This window comes from Grus americana, chromosome 2 (genome assembly GCF_028858705.1).
Source record: "Grus americana isolate bGruAme1 chromosome 2, bGruAme1.mat, whole genome shotgun sequence".
In the NCBI taxonomy this organism is placed as follows: domain Eukaryota; kingdom Metazoa; phylum Chordata; class Aves; order Gruiformes; family Gruidae; genus Grus; species Grus americana.
Window position 1 is genome coordinate 96,612,653 of NC_072853.1, and position 23,367 is coordinate 96,636,019.

At 44.9% G+C, this 23,367-nt stretch overlaps 1 protein-coding gene across 1 annotated transcript in view; it reads right to left on the reverse strand.

The window, feature by feature from the left end:
• The window catches only part of NEDD9 (neural precursor cell expressed, developmentally down-regulated 9), a 104,884-nt gene that overhangs the window by 72,753 nt on the left and 8,764 nt on the right, over window positions 1-23,367 (reverse strand). Inside the window, exon 2 of the mRNA XM_054817946.1 lies at window positions 2,212-2,427. Within this exon, the coding sequence (XP_054673921.1) occupies window positions 2,212-2,214 (3 nt within the window). The 5' untranslated portion in view covers window positions 2,215-2,427. The remainder of the gene's footprint in view (window positions 1-2,211; window positions 2,428-23,367) is intronic.

A 23,367-nucleotide genomic window follows, 5' to 3' on the forward strand; every position in this document is an offset into this window, starting at 1 on the left:
TTCCTAGAGAGAAATGAGGAGGGTCTGCAACTGAGGGTCCTGGACTGGAAGAAAGCAAAGTCTGCCATGAGCATCTGTCTACCTGTCTTAGTAGCAGGAGAGAAGGGAAAGTTTCTGCTTCGTGGAAGAAAGAGAGTGCAGCTAAAAACTTACTAAACATAGGGAGTCACTTGCTACCTTTCAGCTCCTGCTTACTCCCTGTGATTTGGCAAGGCTCCATTCTGCCCACACAATTTCTTCAGTGTGACTGGGCTTTGCAAAAACCTCCTAATCCAACAACAGAAAGGTTTTATGTGATTCCAGCCCAGTCCTATTTCACTTGATTTAAATGAGAAAGTTAAATCTCAGTCTAGACGGAGCGCGCTCTAGCTCCTGTGAATCTTGCACCCGGGGAGATGTATCATCTATGAGTATGTTTCTCATTTTCCAGACGAGCCCAGGGGATCTGCACCCCCTCAATAAAATTCCTGTCTGTGCTAAATTGCTTTTTAGTCCTGATTTATACCTCAATAAAACACATCATGAGAAGGAGAAAATGTTTAATTGTATAACTGACATGACTTACCCCAAGCACATTTCTAGTGGTTATTCATGTACTTATCTTCTTTTAAAGGGGTATGAAGACCCATGACTTTCATTTACAGTGGGAACCGTAAAAGGTGAGGAAAATAAATGCAGTGAAGGGCAAGAAGTAAATCTTAAACGCGTATGGCTTCTGGAAAAGGACCTCTGTTAAAAGAATCACCAAAAAATATGAAGAAGTACAAGTGGGATTTGTGATCTTAAGGGGTTCCAAGAAAAAGTTTGAGATTCCTCCTGTCTCCTATCAAACCAAGCCAGAAAACAACCGTACATTGGGGCTGTTGATGTTGAAAGTTGGAAAATGATTCTGTTCTCAAAGCAGTAACAAGTGAAGAAATCTTCTTTTATGTTGCTTACGAAATCACTGATTCTGAATTCTTTCAAAACTGCGCTGTGGTTTTCTTTTAAAATAATTTTCTCAAGGGTGAATGTGGTGCTAGAGACCAAGAGACAGATAGGCAAGCCTGTCTTCAAGTTTCTGCTGCGAAGTTTCTACTGGCAACCTTGTCCTACCAATGACAGGCATCCTGGCAGCACCTTAAACAAGGATTCAAGCGGTGCATGCAAGATAAGAAGACTCCAGGATAATTAGAAATGGGTTCATTACTGGGAGGCCGGCATGATTTACTTAATTACATCGTAAATGTGCTTCCTTATCTTTTTTTATCACCTGTGTAAGGATGTAGCTTCTAAGACTGCTCTTTGGGGGTGAAAGCTAAGAGGCAAAGTTAAGCTGCTTGTTCAGCTCCAATTTGGTCTCATTACTGATAAAATGTTTATTATGGCATGGAGTTAGTGTTGACATGCGCTTTGTTCTGCATGACGTGACTCTTGCCTCGAGGGCCATCTAGACTTCAAACACTGGAGGGTAGGTGCGTGGTAGTGCACGGGCATGCCTATATATTTGCATATCAGTCAGGCTGATAGAGAGAAGAAATACTTCATAAATATGTAGGTCAGCAGCATTCTTATCTCCTTGTCTTTCACTGTCTCAGCCCTGAGCCTACTTGCCTTACCTGTGGTGCTGTTCTCTGCATGGGAACTCGGCTGCTATGGTGCTGCAGACCAGCAATGGGGAGCGTGAAGACAGGAATTTGTGAAGGTTTTGGAGTGGTGGGGTGCAAGGCCTCCTAAAATGTCTTAGTCTGTCTATAAGAGATGCTGAATTCTCCCTGTTGACATGTAGAAATGTCCCTTAAATATGAGAAGCGATCAGCGCAATCTTCAGAAGTTCCCCTCTGATGGAGAGATGGATGAAGTCGCTCACATCTTCATACTTAGGTGCTGTACCCCAATGGGCTGAACCAATCCCCTCAGACATCATTTACTAGAGACAAGCCTCTCCCTTCTTCACAGGAGAAAATCCTCCTGGCAATATGTTCAGTAAAGATGCATTTACTACCAAGACTTGCAGCGTTATCCCTACCCAGGATAGCAGCTCTTGCTAGCTTTGGCACTAAGACTGGGTGCGACCAAGCCTAACAAGGAGTGCTCTGCCTGACTTCTGAACAATGTGGGTGTTCGGTCAGCCTCTGAGAAAGAGAGTATTTTCTTGCTGAACTTCATAAGAAGAAAGGCAGTTATGCTTCTATTAAAATGGCTTTTGACTTTGTAGAAAGTGAAACTTACCATTATCCAGTGTTCTGGGCTTCCACCTACAGTATGTTAATCGAAGGAACACAGGAGCTTTGTGCATCGACAATGGTTATCTCCGTAGGAAATCCAGCATTGTGGTTACGCCGGCTGTTTTTTTGCCTTTCCCAATTGAAGGACTTCTTTTCACTTGCAGGATTTCCTCGTGCCAAATATTTCTTCGTAGACCCAAGCACGCTTTTTTTTTTTTAACTCCTCTGAAAGAAAAAGTCAATGAAACAGAGATGAACAAAGGAGGAAAATGTCTTTCCATTTACTTACCGTCCTGCCAGTTCAAACAGTTCTGCGCTGTGCAAGGTTTCCCTGCACCCCTCTCCTGATGATGCACAAGTCTGACCTCAGGGAAAAACTCTGATTCTTTCTGAAATAAGATTAAATAACTTTGCCACTGTCAGCAAGGTAATTTTTTAATCAGCAGCATGACCTTTTTTTTTCTTTATATCCCTGTTAAGGGCTAAGGAATTTTGGCAGGTCTCATAAACTGATGCCTGCTGCATGGTCTTACTTTACTGCTCTCATTGCATTTATTGGGCAGGCTGATATCCAGAGTTGTTCAATAGCTCTGGAATGCTTGTTCCAGCAGTTCCTTCACTTGCAAATCTGCAACCTAATGTTACAGCTTTGTGCTGGAGAACCAAAAGGTCAAACAGACCCCATCCCAGGGTAAAATCAGCTACTTGGTGGCCTTCACTGAAGGAGCTTTGAGAGAAATGCAGCTGGTAAACCAAAGCACAACCAATCCATAATTCTGCATTGAAAATATAATATTTTATTAGTTTGAATAGGCTAGCCTTTTTAAAAATATTTTTGTTGCTCTTCATATTGGGACAGTGCCTAGAGCCAAGACCTCCATATGGATTATGCAAACATCAACCAAAGGTTTGATCTCTATACTGGCGATCATTAATCTAGCTTTAAAATGACTTGCCATGCTTTCAGAGGTCATTTTTGTCGTTTCTTTTTTTAAAACCTGCTTGTTGTCTTGAGTAACCCAAACAAAACGTTGCTGAGGCCCTGCCCTTTTTCTGATAAGGGACACAAAAACTGCTGTCGTGCATGGAATTTGCCTCCTGAGCATTCAGGTGTGTAAATGACTGCCCACTGATAACCACTTCCTCCGCACGAATTTTCTGAGCAAGCTTGTGAGAAAATTGTGAGTTAAAGGAGTATGTGGAAGGTTTATGCCATGCGTGGAGGGTGAGAGGTTTTAGACGGGCTCAGGGTACGGCTGCAGTAAGCCATAACGTAATCCTTCTAGCATGCGATACACATGATGAGCTGGAGGTTGAGTAGAGTTACTTGGCTTTGGGATCTTTTCTGTTTGCCAGGAGAGTCAGTCTGAAGGAAACCTTGGAAACAGAGCACACTTAGTTTTTTTGAAGAGCTCAGTAACTTTCACTATTTGTACTTCCAAACCCAGAAAAGTGGATGTCACAAATGACTCTGTTTCTCTTGACTTGTCAGGGGAGTCTCTGAGGTGTCACCGTGGCTCCTGAACTTCAAAATGCTTGCGCTGTCCTGTTTGCGGCATGCGGAGAACCCAGGAGGCATGACTTCTGCCCACCCCCACCCTCCCGGCATTTTTCTAGACAACATTAACATCTTTTCCAATAATTATGGAGGTCACAACTGCACAAAATGCGGCAGAAGTGACTGCCTTCTTAAAATATGCTTGCATCATGGCACTAACATGTTCTCCTCCTTGCCCCCAAACAAAATAGGTTTACAATAAAGTCACTGAGTAAGCTGTAGGTTCCTTCAGCTGACAGCGAGACTGCTGGTAGAGGTTGCACAGCAGTCTCCTTTCTCTGCTCCCAATAAATGAGGAAAACTGATGTCCTGGCAAGGATTTTTCCTGTCTGTCTGGGTCTTAAGCACAGAAGCAGAACTTCCCAGGGAAGAAAAAGAAATTATATTTTTGTGTGCAAATAGCAGCCAGCTGCTGGTCGTGGGTTTTGTTGTTTATTCCCCTGCCCCCCCGACTTCTAAAACGTGTTCAGCATGTAGTACCCAATTTCTCACCCCTCATCCAACCTGCAGTAGATTTAAAGAACAGGATCAACAGGATTCTCCTATGTCAAATCCATCAAGTGTCCTGAGGGATGAAAGGGCCAGAGGCAACTTGTTGCACCCAGCTGAGTGTGTTAACTCAATATGCATCCAGAACTGTGATCAGACATTGGGCCAAAGACTTTCTCCAGGTGGGAGACAACTTCAGGGGGACCCTTCATGAAAGCAGCGTGTGCTGCCTTGCTGCAGGACCGCTGGTGTTGGCGTTACTTAGTCCGTGTCTCTGGACTCCGTTCCGTAGAAGCTTTAGCAATCGCTTTGGCTCTCCTCATCCTCCTCCCCAGCCCCTGTGGTGTGAGCCATGCGCTGCTTGTGGTCCCTCCTCTCAGAGCGGAGGGCAGAAATGTTATTTCCCTCTCTGTCTTCCCACCAGGCCAACTTTTCTTCTGCAAGGTGCAACTTTGAGGAACGACAGTACGCGCCTTTGTCGTCTCCCGTCAGGGAAGTGACGGGGTCAGACAGCTCATGCGGGCTTTCATGTTCCTGCTGAACGTGCGTCTCTCCTGTGACCTGGGAGATGTGCTGACGCTGCTGGTGTTTGTTGAGGTGTGGGGAATCTGACAGGTATAGCTGTAGGGTGCTGTGATGCCGTTGCAGTAATGTTTGAGCTATTTCTAAAGCGATAACTTTTGAGTACGGCGGGACAGGCAAGGCATTTGATCCAAGCAAGGCCCTGCTTTCCCGAGATGCGTCACCGACCTGCTGTTGCGTGCTCAGCCCAGGAAGGACCGTATAGCTGGGGGATCCCTAGAACAGAGTAAAGCAGGGTGACCTTTTGATAAGGGCATCATGTAAGAGTCTGAAGTCCATTGGCATGTTATGTCATCTGTTGGTGTGGCAGTTTTTTCCACTGCGCAAGAGTGAGGTGTGAAACCTGCCTATGACTTGCCTGCAGCGTTCATCCCTCTTGCTTACTTAAGAGAATCTCAAAGGGAGTTGCATTACTTGCTTTCATGTTAGGCAGCGGTAACCTCGTGCTAAATCCCATGAACCAAAGGCTGCAGGATATTTGAACTTTCAGCCAGCACTTGACTTCATAGCTTAGGCAACCAAAGAGCACTCCAGAAATAAAACAGGGTTTCTCAGATGAGTGTTTTGGGATTATTACCCTTACGTTTCAATTAATACCTTCATTCCTGCAGCGCAGTCTGAGGCATACAGAAAACATTTGTTTTGCCAAATGGTACCAAGAGCAAAATTACCCTTCTATGATCCATGTGGTTTACCAGGGTAAATCATAGCACTAAAACATGATGGAAAGACAGATCCAATTAAAATCCTTTTTTTAAATAAAAACACTAAAGAGATCCTTGTCAGCTGTGTTTAAGGAAGAAAGGCAAACATAAAATCTTAAGCCCCTCTCCTCTAAAGAAGGACAGTATTGTACTGTAAAGGGCTAACTGCTGCTCTGTGTACTGCACGATTTTACTTTGTACCCTTTCATAGCACTGAGGAAAGAAAACAAGGTACAACCCACATGCCTTCCAGATCTGCCATAAGGCATTTTTTTCCCCTTCTTGCTCCATAATGAACAGACGCTCTGTGCCTTTGCTTCACAAACAGATTATTTATTGCTTGACACTGAATTCCCCTTTTATTTGCTGTGTTATTTTCACCAATGTATTTTGAAAGTTGCTTTTTCAGGTATCTGCTCTTCTAGCACTGACAAATGCTCCTCTATGCTGAATGAAGTGCTACAGGAAGTTATTAGTTTCTAATTAGGAGAACAGCCTGAGGGACAGGCAGTCCTTGCAAGCTGAGCAGGTAACAGTGAGAGAGCGAGCACTGGTATGAGGACCTGAAGTGACTTGTACAAGATCTGGGCAGAAGATGGGTGGTGGTGTTGGGACCAGAGTCCGTGTTTTCTCCATCACAGGAGGGTCTCATCTTTGACAATTCTGGATGGCAAGATTTTTGAGACCCCAGAAAACAATCACTGTTGTAAGCTGGAAATAACCGTCTAACCTGCTCACGGGAGCACTGGTCAGAAGAGTTCTGGCCAGATGCAGAAGTGGAGAGGAAAGCGGTAGTAGGTAGGGGTGAAGAAAGCCGTGAGAAGTTGGCAAAGAGCAGAGATAGATGGCTGGGGCATAAACCTTGATTAATGGGTGTTTGCTTTCACTGTTCAGAAAGCATGCAGAAGCTGAGAGGTGCATTCAAATTGAACTACAGGAACGTGCCTGAATTTCCAAGGCAGCCATAGTGTAACCTGCAGTGAGAATCATTTGGTGCTTCTCACTGGGAACATCTTGCTTGAAGGTGTTCACTGTCAAACTTTGACCAGGTGGGTCAGTGTTTTTGGGGTCAAACCACAGGCACAGATCCTGTAGTTGGCCCCAGTTCTGGAACCAAGAGCCGCTCCTGCCGTGGCTGCGTGGGATGCACCTCACCTGATGGCTGCTACTCAACTGCAACTTTAACCACTGCACTTAAACCATAAATACCTCTCAATCTATTAAGCAAGCTGGAGGATAAATGGTTGAAGAGCATTACCCCAGAGGGTATTCACCTTCAGGGCTTGGAGCGGGGGACTGGGCTGCGTTTCCTTTCCCTGCAATAGGCTGCAAACGTGCTGGAAGCTGTCTATCTCGCCTTCTGGGAAGAGGACCATAAAGGGAATAATGACAGGTTATTGCACTAGCTCTAGTAAAGGGGTGTAAATGTTGCTCACAAAAGCCCGTTTCACGAGTGAAAGTCTCTTGTTCCAGCATATATCTTGTAAAACATTAGGAAAGTGATGTTAGAAACATCTCATTAAGGCTGAGTGGGTTTTTTGGATTATACTATTGGTACTTTGAAAAAATGAATCAATACCAAAGTCAAGGTCACCTGTATGACCTTTACTTGAGGTTAAATTGCTTAAATCATAAATCTCATCACTCGGTGTAGCAACTCCCTTTCTGTTTTCTTTACACGCTGTATGGCCCCATGCGTTATCTGGTATATACTGTATGTCCTCCTCAGCCCTGAACTACATAGTTCGGCTGTTGGGTAGTGCTATTGTTGTAGATGTCCATACAGTCTTTATCTGCCTAGTGCTGAAAGGTGATATTCTGGAAGGAACAGAGAAGCACAGAAAGTTAATTCAGCATCATCCAGGGCAGGATGTGCTGCACCTGCCATCAGGCACCTCATCTGAGCCACTTCTCAATGGATGGGGAAAGACATTTCTAAAACACTTTTCAGCTGAAGTCTACTTCTTTCATAATTATTTGGGGGGGAGGGGGGAGGACGGTATTGCTTTTCATTTCTGTTTCAAACATACTTTTTATATTAAACTTTAGATACCTGTGTTCTTAAACAGTTTTGGTTTGGAAAATAGTACAGCCAAATGTTTGAATGTCTGATAATACCTGCTGACAACTATTTTCTGACTCTGACCCAACTTTGCTCATGGGCTTAGTTAACTGAAAACTAGATTTGTTTTCAGGTCAAAATGAACTGTGAAATTGAGAGGAAAAAATCCCAAACCCTTCTTAATTGTACATAACATTTTTCTTACGCAACTTGATTAATTTAACTATAGCCCTCTGCTTTTGGTTGCTGTTGTGCATGCTTACCGTTCCAGCAAAGCAAGCCAAAAATGTTTCAGTGTAATTAATTGGAAGTAGATGAATATGAAGTATCTATTTTCAAACCCTGGGGTTAAATAAGGTAATAGGCATTTTGTAGGAACTGTGCAACTGTTATGGATGCAATCTGAGCCTATGGAGACTTTTTTTTTGTACAAGAGACCATGATTTTTCTTTCAACAACTTCAGCAATATGTTATGACTTTACAACAAATAAAGCAGGGGCCTTCTAGGATACTTACTAGGGCACAGCCCCTGATTACCAAGGTATTGGCAACAAATGAGGCTGAGGATTTATGGAAAAATAGTATGTGATAAAATGCATATGGCTGAAGACTAAAGCTAAGAAATGCAAGTATAAAGGCTGTTTGTGCAGTCTTGATCCAGAGTATTTAGCTTTGTAGCTATAGTATTCTTTTAATCTGTAATCATTTTTGATGCTAGGAGGGCTGGACTGAGATGTGGCAGGGAGGTTCGGAGTATGTGTGTGCATATACATATATATACACACACACACACACACACACATATTTAAAACATATTGGTCTAAAACCCACGCTCAATTGTTCTTCCAACCTGTGTTCTGTCTGCGTGGGGAGAATTGAGGGAGTGGGGATCTGGACCTTCTCGGTCTTCCTCAGAGGTACAAGCGAGCAGGCTGATGCAGATCCCTGCAGCACCAGCTGCGTGTGGCACACATGATGGCAGACCAGTTACTCGGCTCAGTAGGACTTCCCTTGCAGTGGAGCCTTGCTTACTCAGACAAGGGAGAAGAGCGGTTTTGGTGTCTCCCTGTTTATTTAGCCTCATTAATTCACAAAAGAAACCCAGCGGGCAGCAGGTATGCAAGGCATTCATTTCTGGTGACAGGTTGCACCATGATGGTAACTGCCTTGCCTGAGGTGAGCAAGAGGAAGGAAATGGAAACCAAAGATTAATTTTTCTAGCCTTTTGCTCCTGGAGGTGGATGAAATTTGTTTGTGTTTCCACGTCAGACAAGCGTGGATGTTGCAGCCTCACTCCACATGTCTTGCGGCACAGCAATCGCTGCCAGCGCTCTGTAAACAGCATGCTCTGTGGCGCCCAGGCTGAGCTCTGTCCGCTCCCTGGGCGAACCATGCCGGGCCTGTTGTTAAATCGCGCTAGTTCAGTGCTCAGAAAAAGCAATCTAGGCTAAGTCTTGGGAGCACTTGGCAGCTTATTTCCTGCCTGTCACAGAGCAGCAGGTGTTTTTTACAACCGATGGGTGCAAGCTCTGAAATACACTTGGTTACTTTGCTTTTTCCTGAAGTTTTAGATATAAGCTCTTGCTTTGGGCCCCTCTCAAAATATTTGGAAATAGTGAGCAATGTTAAAGAGATGGAGAGGGGATCAAATACTGCACCAGTAAGTGCTCGGTATGCACTGGGCCATGCCACTGTCTCTGTTCAGGCACATCACTTTGGGAGGTACAACCTGGTAGTGGAAAAGCTGGAGGCGAGCCTCATCGCTAGGGTTCCAACCTGTACCCTTGCTCAATGAGTTGCCTAGGGAAGATTATTACACCTGTACACGTACTTGCTCCTGGGCAAATCTACAGGCTCACGTTATCCCATCTGTAATGCTGTAAGCATGATGTTTGCCACCCACCGAGTCTTTAACTGTGCATGGGGGGTAGGAGGAGGTAAGTCATACGAAACAGGAGGTAATAAAGAGCCTAATGAACAGCAGGCAAAGCAGACATGAGATAATGTAAAAGCACAGTAAGTAGTGTAGTTAAAAGCCAAAGGAAAATAAAGCTTTGGCTGTCCCGTTGGAAGTGCATGTATCAGCAGGAGTCCCAGTGTTCTAATTTAAGTGAAGAATTAATCACAGGCGGCACAGCGGACCCAAGGAAAGGAGAAACAACGCCCGTAGCTGCCTCCCAGAGCCCCGCTCTCGCCATGAGCATGCCAGGAGCCCCCATGGTGTCTGCCAGCAGGCACACAGGCATCAGCCTGTATCCCTCTGCAGTCTCTGGCTTGCAAGCTCAATTTATCAGGGACCAGCTTGGTCCCAGGAAATAAATGAGCAATTAAAGGTTGATGATGTGGCAGCAGAGAGGAGCTGCAGGCACTCGGGTTCTGCCCAGGCAGCTGTTAGGAGGATGGTGTTCCACCCGGTGCGAGCCCACGTGTTTGTGAGGGGGGTGGGAACGCTGACTGGCACCTGTGGCGTAGGGACGGGACCCTTGAGGAATTCATCGTCACAAACTGCTCTTGCCTATGTGAACGTAACCCAGAACTGCAGCTGTCATCCTCCGCCTCACCGTACGCTGGCGCAAGCTTGCTCTGTGCCACGCCAAGGGCGAGAGAGAAGGTTACAGGTCAGTAGCTCTGTTTGGCTTCAAAGCTGATGCTAGGAAGAAGTGACTTTTCCCACCCACCCCCCTCTTTGAGTTAACCATTCTGAATAAGCCATTCTGAGGTAAGGCAAGACAAACATCAAACACTTAAATTTACACGCACGCCCCTCCCAAGTTTAAGACATGGCTTGCAGTTCCTCTCAGGTCTAGTTGCTGCAGCAGCAGCTGATGATGTTACTACCTGTGCTGGTGTGCACGACGCCTCTGCCACCGTGGCAGAGGTGACGAGAGAAGCGGTGTGCTCCCCTCTTGCCGAGGCCATTGCAGCCTCAGACGCCAGCTGAGGTCAGTGCCGGCGTGAGGGGGGATGCTGGGCTGAGAGCCATGCTTCAGATGTTTCTGTTGTAGCAGTAGGAGCTGAAGTTGCCCCTGACAAGTCAGGAAGAAGTTTTTAGTCCATAGGGATTGCAAATGGCTTCTGACCTTGCCTGATTTACCTCACCAGTTTTGTATTGTGGGAGGTAAAATAATTGCTACGCAGACCTTTTCTGCAGCTCTGAGGCACCCACTTTGTTGTCCCCGCTCAGCAGTCATGTGTTAGGGGGTATCACTGAGCTCCAGTCCCTCATCCTGCCTTAAAACCTTTATGTTCTTAAACTCCTGTGGACCTCCTGGTCCATTTATTTCCTATGTTACGACTTCACCTCTTCCCAGTTCCTGGTTTTGTTTGTCTTCTCCCACTTCCTTGGGATTTCTTGGCTGCCTAAGTCCATACTCTAAACAAAGCATATAAGAAAAAGAGAGCAAAACCACAGCAGAGCATCCAAGCTTAAAAGTTATAGTGGCTTCAGATGAGTAATTAATTAGCAATTGCATTGCTTCAAGAACTATTTTTACAATTGACATTGAGAGGTCATTTCAATTTCTTTTTTGGCAATGATGCGTCAGCTTATTGAATTAGTAGTTGTAAATGTCACTTGGACTTGACAGGAGGAGGACAAATAATCTAGTTAGTTTGATTGCAAGATGCTGGGGTGGGTAGTGGTCTGGTCTAATGTGAACTTTCTAAGGGAAGGAGCATGAAATTAGAACTATAAGGAGATGTAGAAACTGCCATAGCTGGCAGGATAATGATTAATCTCATCACTTGGCTAATTGATGGGTTTTAAATTTGGTGCCTACATTCCCTCCACTACGTGAGGTGAACTGGGAACCTCAGCATGGCTCTCCTGGTTCTGCACTGTGTCAGCGATGACTTGCTCTGTGACTCTGGGCTGAGCACTGGGGCACTGTTGGATCAAGAGGCTAGACTTACAGCCAGTTAATATTGACGAGCTGAAAGCAGACCAGATGAGTACTCCTTCCTCCTTTTCCCACAAGACTTTACAACTAGGTGGTTTAAATATGTTCACAAGAGTTGAGGCATGGGTGATCAAGTGAGACAGAGGAACAGAATTAAACATAAGTTTCCTTGTGTCATAGCTGAGCTGTAGGGTACAAGGAGAACTACAACCTCCTCCAGTTTTGTTTTATGCAAACCTGTGAGTAATCGCTCTACTTCTCGACTAAACTGGGCCTCTTGGACAAAGTAGGCAAATGAAGTCTTAGTCTGTGGATCCCCTCTAAATCTGAGCTTGAGCAAGCCAGCTGGTTGTTCAGCTCTAACGTTGGCCGCGACATTTGCCACCCCTGCTTTGCACAGAAACCCCTGCCATGGTGACAGAGCGTGTTGTACAAGGTGGACAAGGGTCTTGGCCAGCAAAGTCCATCTTCTAAACATCGTGTGTTACGGCGGGGTAGCTGCCTTGGACAAAATGCTGCTATACCCACAGGCTGGCAAAGGTATTCTGGTTCCCTCTGCTGCTGTGAATGATTTTCCATACGAGCTTAAGAGACTTTCTGGACTATCTGAAGAACCATAACATTAGTGGAAGAGGCTTGCATCCAAGGTGATATTAGTTTTAGTGATGAGATGAGTGACCGCTAATGAAGTAAATCATGGTTTGAGCTGTCAGGATAGTAACTGCAAAAAAAAGGACTAGTTTGGATTATCATGTGTTTAAAAAAAAAAAAAAATCCTAACCATACCTTTTTATTGAAACCAAATGTGTTTATGTGAAAGGTGGGAGTTACCTAAGAAAGATACATATTTAAATGTGCATAGTCAAGTGTCAGTTGTCAGCAACTCATTTGAAGCCCTATAAATAGTACCTCATCTGTTTTGGTGTGATGAGATGTGCATATGATATTCAGAGGTTATCTTGGATATGCTTCCCTATCAGCACCAATCCGGTTCTGTTTCAGGGATATCAGTTCATTCTCTTTCATGCTTATTTTTCCCTGGCTTGCTTGCAGCACTATCAAATAATCAGAATTGAAAGTTTTCCGAAGGGATTCTTTTCAGCATTGGGATAAATCTGAAAACACTACTTGTGACATTTTAAGCCATTCATTTTTGTTGTGTGTTTTTGTTTTTGTAGGTTTTTTCTTCCCCCAATCACAGCGAGCTACATTCCTGGATAAACGTCTCACTAGCATACCAGTTAGACGGTCATCCAAGCCCAAATGTGTCTGTTGGGTTTGCTGACAAAAAGAAGGGCATACCACTTGGCAGCAAATGCTTCTCAGAGTTCAGCAAGCCTCTGACATGAATTTTTATATATATAAGGGGATTTTGGTGGGGTTTTTTCCCAAAGTTCTGGAAACCATTTTCCTTTAACAATAATGAAAAACACTTGTTTGCAGCGAGGGCCTGTGCTGTTGCATGGGAGGCTCGCCTGGAATTCGCTGGCTCGGGGGTCGGATGAGCTCACGGCAAGGACAGGGAGGCGAGCGGGAGGCGGCGTGGCACCCAGACCCAAAGCCCACCAGCAAGCCAGTGGGGCTGCCCGCGCCATGAGGAAACGTGGCGTGTCGGGCGGCTCAACAGCGTGGGCAAGTAACCCTGGTACTCACAGCTTTCTCACGTACAAAAGCAACTCTCGAGACTTTCACGGTCCAGCAGCTCCGCTGCAGAGTGTACCACCTCTGGGAGGTGGTATGAGGAACTAACACCCGACCTTGACTTGGGCTTGCTCCAGGGGAATTCAGCTCATGAGAGCCCTGGCCGCGGTGCAGCGTGGGGCCGGGACTGCTCTCCCCCACAGCGGTCCAAGTCTGTAATCACTCAGAAAGTCTGATAATCAAATGAAGAGTATTTTCTTTGCCAGGTCAATAAGCCTACGTCGTGTTTACGCTGGTGCCTGGCAGAATCTGGTCTTAAAGGCTCAGTCCAGTGGTATGCCACACAGCTCTGGCCGGGAGCTGGATGTCTTCTGCTCCTCTTGTGGGGAAGGACCGGCCCTTTCGCCTGGTGTGTTCAGGACCACACACAGCCATGTTATTTCAGGAGCGGGAATAAGAGCTGTTGTACCTGTTGCTCTGATCTCTGGGCCAGCCAGACTCAATTTGAACAGTAATTTGTGCGTGGAAGGGTTATTTCACGCACTGTGGTTGATGGCTACAGATAAATCTGATAATTGGTCACTTCAGTTCGTTGCAATATAGTTGTGGAGAACTAATCTGGGCAGAACCTCAAACAAGGTGTCAAGTCTTCATTGCAAATAGTTCAGTGGAGGAGAAAGTGACCGAGAGAACGCTGCGGAGAGTTGTGGTTTCCTTCCTCCAGAGACTGCCTCTGGAAACCATGGGTTCAGCCGCAGCTGAGGCTGGTTGCAAAGAAAAAACTCAGTAGCAAAAGAAAAGGAAAGGTGGCGATCTGTTTACTTTTCTCAGCTGCCCTGGCTGCACGTGTATAAATGTGTGATTGCTCTTATAGGCAACAAATGGGAAGTGGGTTTAAAACACCACTTCACAATTTTTCCCTGAACCAACCCCCCGGTTCTGTAGGGACCATCAGCCTCAAGAGGAGTGAATCCCATGCCTTTTGCCAGCTCTGTCAAATCTCGCAGTGGATTCACACCTTGGGAGACAGGACACGAATTTGCCATTCATCAGATGAATCACACAGTGATTAACACCGGGCAAGATTGGGATCCGTAACCTTCTGGTGGCCCTGGTAGTGCTCTGAGATGCGTGCAGGGACAACCAGAAAGCAGTTTCAGTATTTCTGTTCCAGTTTGCCAGAGGTCACCAACTCTGTTTCATACAATTTTTTTTTTTTTTTTTTTTTTTGTTGGATGGATGATGGAGGAGGAGATTGTGCATTCAGAGGAGTATTACAACAGGTCATTTTTTTTGGTGGCACTGGAACGTGCTTTTCTAAGCATGGAAGTTGTGGAGGTCAGAGGAGTCTCTTCCTGCTTTTGCAATAGCACTAAGTTTCAGTTTACAAAACAGTTTCCCTGGGACATGAACACAAGGCATTTGACAGCCTTGTTAGAGATAAGTTGCTTGTGAATGTTTTTCTCCAGATCATTTTTGTAACAAACCAAAATCCTACTTTGTCTAAAGCTAACCCTTTTGATGAGAATTAATAATTATAAGAGACTTAGCTGTAGAAATCTCAGATTATTTTTTTAAATGCTCTGTTTTGATATTTTTGGGTAGAAAAACTAAGTCAAAACTAAAACTCTAGCTCAAAATTACCTTCATTTTAACACTTAATTATAAGAACCCTGAAACAAGAAAAAAAAATATTTCTAAGTGCTCGAAGTTTAAAAAATAACCACAATGGGGGAAAGAAGAAATAAGTGGATTTTAGATTTTCAGTTTTTGTAAATCTGGATTTTTCTTTAGAATAATTCCTTCAAAGCCTCAAATATTTGTCCCCACATAGGAGGATGCTTTATAGTCCAGTTTATTATGGATTCAGTAATATAGCTGTGTCTTCCACAATAGATAACCTTACAAATACTGTGTTTGAGGAGGGAAGGAAATCTGACCCAGTCAGTCTCTTAGTGGAATTACTCAAACCAGAGGCCCTTCCTGCATGATGTTATGGGTACCTGCTTTCTCTCTGATGCTTTCCAGACAGCAGCCCTAAACAAAAAAAGGGACAACGTCTCTGAAGAGAGGGCTATGGGGAAGTGAGGGCTGTGTGGAGGAGTGCTGTTGAACTCTCATAAAGTCCTACACAAGCATGTACCCGGAGGCTGGGCAAAATGAAAACTGAGTTTTATTGAGCTCCACCCCAATCCTACCTCCACTGCTCTCTTCTAGTGGCTCTTTCCCCCTCCGTCCTTTTCAGAAATCCTCACTCTACAGGAAGGGAGAAGAGACCTCCCTGGAGGAACCAGGGGTCCAGCCATGATAGCTATGCCCACACCCTCTTGTGCCACGCTGAGGAGCAGGGTGAAACAACTGGAGGAGTTTCCCATATGCACTACAAAATATGCATATCTTGGAGATCTGTGATGGCCGTAAGGCTTTTCAAATACACTGTAGTGCCAGCGGTGTTCCACATTTAAGGGTTTTCCATCAATCCAGGATCGCCAAGTGGGACTGAAATCATTCACCTTCCCTGCCCGCTGCCTGTCCCACAGCCACCAGTAACGCTGCATGGTCTGCAGGGCTGCTGGCACCACTGGGGCTTGTGAATCATCCTGACAAGGTCCTGGCTTCATGGTGCTGTGACCATTTGTTTGCTGATGGGGAGGGAAGTGGTGGAGGCTGACCTACTCCTCTGCTGTGCCACCTCCCGCAGGAGTTTATTTCAAGAATTCTTCTCTCTGTTCATTTGCTTTGGTGCTTTATTCCCCTCTGTTTTCCTCCTTCAGAGCTTTATTGTTACCATTTTTATACCCCCTGCTTTCTGCTGCTTTTGTGTTTTGAGACCCAATGGTGAGAACAGAGCCTGAGCAAATCCATCCATTGCTGTAATCATGGGGGGGTTATTATTTGTTTGTTCTGTATTGAAATTTTTAAATTTCCAACGTAAAGTTTTGGAGGAGTATGTCAGATGTGGAAGGCTGGCACTAGAGCTGCTGGGGAAGTCGCAGAGTGCTTACTCTGAGAAGACAGCATGGACTGAGTTGAAAGACGCTTTATGTAATGATGCTCCTCCAGCCTTCCCTGACATTTCAGATGAGCGGTCCTTGCCCTTTCCTGAATTAAAAAAAGGCTGACCGAAGACGTCTCTTCCAGCAGGTCAGCGTGCCTGCTGTTTCTTGATAATCATGCTTTATGTCAAACAACTTAGCTCAGTGCAAGTTTTCCCTGCCCCCGAGCTGCTCTCCTGTTGCGATAGTGGTTGCTGCCCTTCCTGCTGGGAGTGAGCGTGTTCGTCAAGGGGAAAATGCTGGGGCAGGTTGTGGGAGAGGAAGCATATCCCTGACAAAAAGGAAGAAGAAGGTGGAGACCAAGACTTTACCCAAGGCCCCCTCCCAAAAGCCCCTTAATCATCTTATGTCACACGCCTGTTGCCTCCTGTATAATTCCAGGAAGTCCTTAACTCTTACCTAGTTTCCCAAGTATTGCCATTAGCAAGAAAATGCTGCTTAAACCAAGCGCTCCCGGGGACTCTGGAAGCCTTGAGTTGACCTTTGCTGGCTTGACTCCGGAGCCAGCCAAGGCATAGTGGATCACGTCTTGAAGGTTGGCCATCCCCAGAGTAGACCCGTAAACTAAACCCAATGAGCAAATCGGCGTGGAATGGCTCCATGCTGTAAAGGCTGTTTTGTGTTGTTTTAAACTCAAAAGCTGAAAAATTCAGAGCCAGCACTAAATATTTGTTCTGCTTTCAAAGCTGAGCATCAGGGAGCCATTCCTTAAATAGCGGATGTCTGTTCTCTGAGCCCAGATGTGTTTATAGCGTGGGTCTTGCCTGCGTTTTCCCTTCTTCGTGCTTCCTACACGAATGCGCATGTAGCTTTCTAGCCATCCGTCTTTACCCTTTAAAGTTGGTGTGAGGGGTAGCAGCTGTTCCTTCTTCAATACAGGTGGCAATAACATTGCACAAATTCTTTTCAGCCTTAATCAGTAAAGCTTGCAACACAAGTGATCCTGTTTCTTGCCAGAAGTGATAAATCGGACACAATTTTGGAGCAGATGAAATGTTAGACAAAATACATTAGTCAAAGACACTTCAGAGTATCAGTTACTTTCCCGTGGTATGTAAGTAATAATTCAGTTCTTAAAACCTTCCACCTGGATTTGGAAGGCCACCTGAGCTCCTGTTGCAGGCATTTAGCAGCGAGTTAGTGTGAGGTAGCAGTGCTAACCGGTATGTGAATTGATAGATAGCATTGTGTTACCATTTCTGTAACTAGAAACAGCAGCAGACTTCAGCCTGGAATTTGGGATACTGGTCTTTACTAATCCATCTTACTGGGCCCAGGCTGGGACATTCCTGTCACTCGCTATCATTTTACACAGGCAGCTGACCTCGAAAGCTTATCACAGCTTTATACCCTCTTTAAATAGAGCGAGCTGGGTGGACCCAGGGTAGTGACAATGCACAGAGATGCACCAAGCACAAACGGACACCTCCTAAAGGTCAGTCGTCCCTTCCTCCCACCTTCAGCGGCTGCCTTTGCCTGGTGCGTGGAACAGAGAGGTTATCCTGAGTGAACCAGAGGAATCAAGAGCCGAGATGCTCAGAGGGGGGAGCTTTTTCTTTCCATAATGCTTCTGCCACCATTCCTTGCCCTGAGTAAACCTGTTGCTGCTCTCAGGGAAAGAAGGTGCTGAAGGAGGGCAGTGGGGTTACCCTCTTGTTACGGGCTGGTGAACAGGGATCCGCCAGACTGGGCTTTGTCCTAGGCGCAGCACAAAGCTTAACAAACGATGTGGTTTGCTGTGATGGAGTTGTGTCACTTCAAGTAAACTCAGTAACGGGTCAATGTGAGAAGGGATAGATTCCACCTGCACCTCTTACAGCAGGTTCCTTCCCCTGACCAAAAGAAGGGAAAAGGTGAAAGTTTTGAGAGTTTTACCAGATTTTCTACTTCTTTTTTTTTTTAAAGCAACCATGCCTGTGTGTAGAAATTTTATTTCTAACCCAGCAGAGGGAACAACGTGTAGAGGAAGTCAGAGTGGTCAAGACAAAATCACAATTTTTCTCTACTGTTGATTGAGGATAAAGTGTGTTCTCATTTACTGCACTGATACTCCATCATATTTCAGCACCAAGGATTGGAAAATAATGAAGTCGTTTGTCAAGACATTGAAACCAAAACCAGCCAGCTGAGTCAAGTAAGGAAAAGATGGGAGCAATGACTCAAATAGTTGAGGAGCAGGTGGTAACCTGATAAGTTCTGGGGCAAATCACAGGAAGGATGATATGCAGTTGAAGTTAGGGATTAGAAGAAGGTAACAAAATTCATGGTAATCAGTGTAGTTTTATGAGAACTGTCTTGTCAAATAACTGCAATGTAATTTTTGTAAGATGCCACCTGTTTGGTTGGTAGAGGTAATGGTTTCGATATCTACTTAAACATACATCTATTGAAATTTCTATAAGGCATATGATTGTGTTCCACATGATGTTCTGAGTAAAAACCAAAACTATAAATATATGACTAATCAAAGACATTAAATGAATTGCAATCTGGCTAATAGTCACACTTTCTAAAGTAATTACACATGAGAAAGCATTCAGAACAGACGTTCCTGACAGATATACCAAAGGACTCATTCTTAGGCTCAGAGCTATTCAGTCACATGACTTGAGAGCACATGTCATATTTCATTAGGCAATGAGAATGATGATGATGCAACCGTTGATGAAGTAATAAAGTACAATGTCAAAGACAGAACTGTTCTTCAGGGTCTACTGTATTGTCTTGTAAACTAACCTCATCCAAAAAAATGTGTATTTAAATCTTCAGTCAAATTCAAGGTGCTTACAGACCAAAAATGTACTTTTAGAGCCATGCCATTTGACTGGGAGATTGTGTTTTGGAAACCAGTGACTCAGGCTCATTGTTATAATGGATTACCAGCAAAGCATGCGCTCCCTGTGTGATACGGTATACCTGAAAGCAAATGCTACTGTCTTGGATTAGAGCAGATTGCTGAGTAAAGGTCAAGGAGGTGATATTTCCATGTGTACAGCATTAATGAGACCATTACTGAAATACTGAGTCCGCTCCTGGTGTTTACACTTTTAAAAGGATGTTGACAGATGGGCAGAGAACAGAGAATGGCCAAACAGCACGAGCATGGGTTGAATCGTGCCGTCTAAAGAGAGGCAAGAGAAGCTGAGTCATTTATTTTGATGAAGATGAGATTTTATATTCTTCCACTAACACCTGAAAGCAAAGAGATAATGAATAATCAAAAACTATCTCTGGATATAGCAAGATCTAATGGTTCGGTGCCGAAGGTGGACAAATTCAGCTTAGAAAACAGGCAACTAAAAATGACTTTTGCTTTCGGTGTCAGCAGCTAACCACTTAACTCAGGATGTGGGGCTCGCCTGTTACATGAAGTCTAAGCAAGCACTGAATCTTTTTCAAAGAGATAGGATGCTGGTAAACAAGGGTTTGTGTGAGGCACAAGTGTTGTGATAGAAATACTGTGGCCATTATAGTTCAAGCAGGTCAGGCTACATGAATTTACTAGTTTCAGTGGCTGTAGAGAGAAAGAACTGATTTCTCCCACATAATTTTAGCAATTTGGAGTAAAAACACTGAATGCTAGGAGACGATCAACTGTTTCATTGTTGTGGGCAGTGGTGTAGGGAAACTTGGTTTGATCTGAGCATCCTGGGTAGCAGTGCGAAGCTGCTCGAGGATGCTGCTACTAACCACCACCAAGCCACTCAGTACTCCGTGTTTAGCTTAGCTCTCTTGCTAACTCAGTGCTGCTCCTGGTGCGCATTAAAGCAGGCAGGGTACCCCCTTGTCTCCTTAACTTAGGGCTGCTTTCCCTCGGTCCCTTGAGGAAGGGCGTCCCGTGCTTGGGAGCTGTAATGCGTGAGAAGGCCCAGCAGAAGGGTCGCTGGAGTGGTGCTGCGGTAGCAGCGTGGGAGCCTTAAGGGAGGAAAGTCTGGCCCTGCGGGTGCTTTATGCTGTTCTAGTGAGTGAATTCCCTGGAGAAGAGGGTAAGCCAGGCTTTGGGTCAGTACCTCAAATCTGTTCAGAACACAAATAAGGATGAACTCAGGATCTAATAATCCCTTTCACCTCATGGCTGCCAATTATTTATATGGTTCCACACCTGGGATGTTACTGTGGTTTGTTGTACTTCTGCAAATACTGAGAAAAGGTGAAGCTTTTTCACTGTAGTTTTTGAGCTGAAGACAGCCTTTCAAGAGGGCAGTGAAAGGACAAAGTTCTTAATACGAAGTATCAGGATAGCTCTTTTGTGGGTCCATGAGGCACTGAATATTTATGTCAACTTACAGCTGGTTTTTGAATTTGGTATATCATCAGAATATAAATCATGTAGAACACAGTATTAGGCAAACTGTGCATAAATACATTAACGACTGAGAAGTAACAGATGTACTGAACGTATACACATAGGAAGATCTAGATCAGGATTAAATTCTTGGTCGACTGTGGAATCTGAATCCTTTTTGGGACAGCAGGAACCTGTCAGTGACTGAAAGTACTGGCTTATATGCATGCGAAGTAAGACTCACCATCACCAACCTTCCCCCATAGGTGCAGTAGGACCAGAAACGTTAGACGTTTGGCTATGCATGCATACAATAGGAAGCATTTTATGTTAGGTAGCATATGCAGCCTCAAAATTCATTCCTTGCTAACTTAGGGGACTGAAAAGAGTAGGCTAGCAGGCACACCTATCTTCGTGATATGGTTTATATGAAGTAAATGCACTCTGGAAGTGTGATGTGTGGTGGGGGTAAAGTAGGAGTGAGGGGCAGGGGTTCGCTAACCTCTCAGATAGGGAGACAGGACATGAATGAGAGAGGCATAGAAGGTCATTATTCAATGTAGAGATAACTGGCTTTCTCATAAATGATCTGCCTTCACCACGACAGAGGTCAGCATTGGCAATTTGTGAACCTTGTCTGGCATGTGTGAGCTGCAATGGTGCAGTAAAATGTGTGTGTGAGTATCCATCCTGTACGCGCCTGCTTTGTATCTGGACAACCCTGCTTAAGGTGCCATGGGCCAGGGATAAGTGCCTGCAGCACAAATATGCTCAAAAAGCCTCTTGCTTCCTTCTGTAAGGCCGCCTTCTTACTTCCAGCACAAACACTGCAGAGCAGTGAGTAACACATCTCATGTTTGTTTGATGTACTTTGACTTCTTGGGAGGCTAGAAGAACCTTGACTTTACATCCATTTGTAGCTCAGATTAATTTCCCAAATAGAATAAACTTTACCAGCAGAAGAAGGTGTTAGTATGATTGTGTCTATGCTGGGGCTTTTGCTATGATCAAAATTTTTGATGGGGTCATGTCCTGGTTTTGGCTCAGATAGAGTTCATTCTCTTTCTAGTAGCTGGTATAGCACTGTGTTTTTGCTGTAGGATGAGAATAATGTTGATAACACTCTGATGGTTTTAGTTGTTGCTGGGTAGTTGTAGTGTCTACACTAAGTGAAGGACTTTTCAGCTTCTCACGCCCTGCCAGGTGCACCAGAAGCTGGGAGAGCACAGCCAGGACATCTGACCCAGACTGGCCAAAGGGATATTGCCTGCCATATAGCATCATGCTCCATATAGAACTGGGGAAGTGAGCCAGGAGGTGGAATCACTGCTCAGAAACAGACTGGGCATCGGGGTTGGGGTTTTTTCCTTCTGTTGTGGTGAGCAATTGCATTTGTGCATCAGTTGGGTTTTTTATTATTGTTGTTGTTGTTGCTATTACTATTTTTATTATTATTCTCTTCCTTTGTTATCCTATTAAACTGTCTTTATCTCAGCCCACAAGTTTTTCCCATTCTCTTCCCCATCCCCTTGGCGGGGAGGGGTGAGCGAGCAGCTGCGTGGTGCTCAGTTACCAACTGGGGCTAAACCATGACAGGTGATTTTTTTTTTTAATGTATTCATTTTCACAGCTATGCTAGAGCCAAAGTATAGAGTAGGTTTAAGGACTGGGGTCCTACATGTCTTTCTTTCATAGCAGTGGTGTTGCCCACGTGTTTGTTTTGCTTCATGGGACAGATTTAGAAAAGCTTGTTGTGATAAACTGCTTGCTTGCTTGGCTTGGCATTCCCAAACACTGTGTCAGCTTTCCACAGAGCCGTCTCGTTTGGGTCGGTCAGGGAATTCAGCCTGCTGCTGGGCAGCACTCAGCCAACAAGTGGCATGACTCAAGGAGAAGATAATTTGGTGGTTGGTTTGGGTTTTTTTCTGAGTAATTACACAAGAATTGCAAAGCTACTTTCCAAAAGTGGGAAGAGAGGGTCTGAAATGAATCTGAATTTTCTGCTGGGTGTTTGGGAGTTGAGAGCCACATTAGGCAGTGGCTAATGATGGTAATTGTAATACTTCCCTTTGGGTGCGGGCTGTTTCTAGATGTGCTACGTCTGCAGCACAAGCCACAGTTTCTTGTGTGGCTGCTGCCAGTTACTTTGAGAGCAAGTGTCGGGGAGTCTGCTCTCATACCAGCGGGAGGAGAGGGGGAAAACATGCAGGGAGAAGGCTAGAGGTGAGACCTGAACACTGAGGGACCAATCCATATTGAAGGATTTTTGAAGTGTCTTGGCTGCATGGAGGACCGTTATGGCTCATGCCATCCGTCCTGATCATCTCTCTCCCATTTTAACACTTTATCTCATGAGCTCCGTTACGTAGATACAGAGGTGGTGGGTGCCTGGAGGTGGCTTAGTAAACATAGGAAGAATGGAGTGATCAGCCACTATAGAACTAAGTAAAATAAAATTAAAACATGAATGGTGCGAGCTGGAAACTAAAGAACACTGAAAAGAGAGGGAAGACTGATGGGGTAGTCCACAATTTCTAGTAGGCTGGCATATTTGCTAAGAGAAAACAAGTAAGATTTGGACAGGCAGCATTTCTTCAGACCAGTGTACTTGAAAGTCTGTCTGTTGTTTAATTTCAGTTTGCCTAATACAAGCTATTGCTTCTCTGAGACCTGTTTGTCATTTGCATCCTTATACTACTGTGGCTCTGCCTCTCACTAGAATGCCAACAGAGAAGAGGTTTTGCAGAGAATGCTGACAGTGAGTGGATGCTGAAGGGATTCTGGTCTGGGCGTTGTTTTATTTGGATCGAGAGCAGCCCTGAGGAGAAGGACTTGAGGGTGTTGATTGATGAGAAGCTCAACATGAGCCGGCAGTGTGCGCTT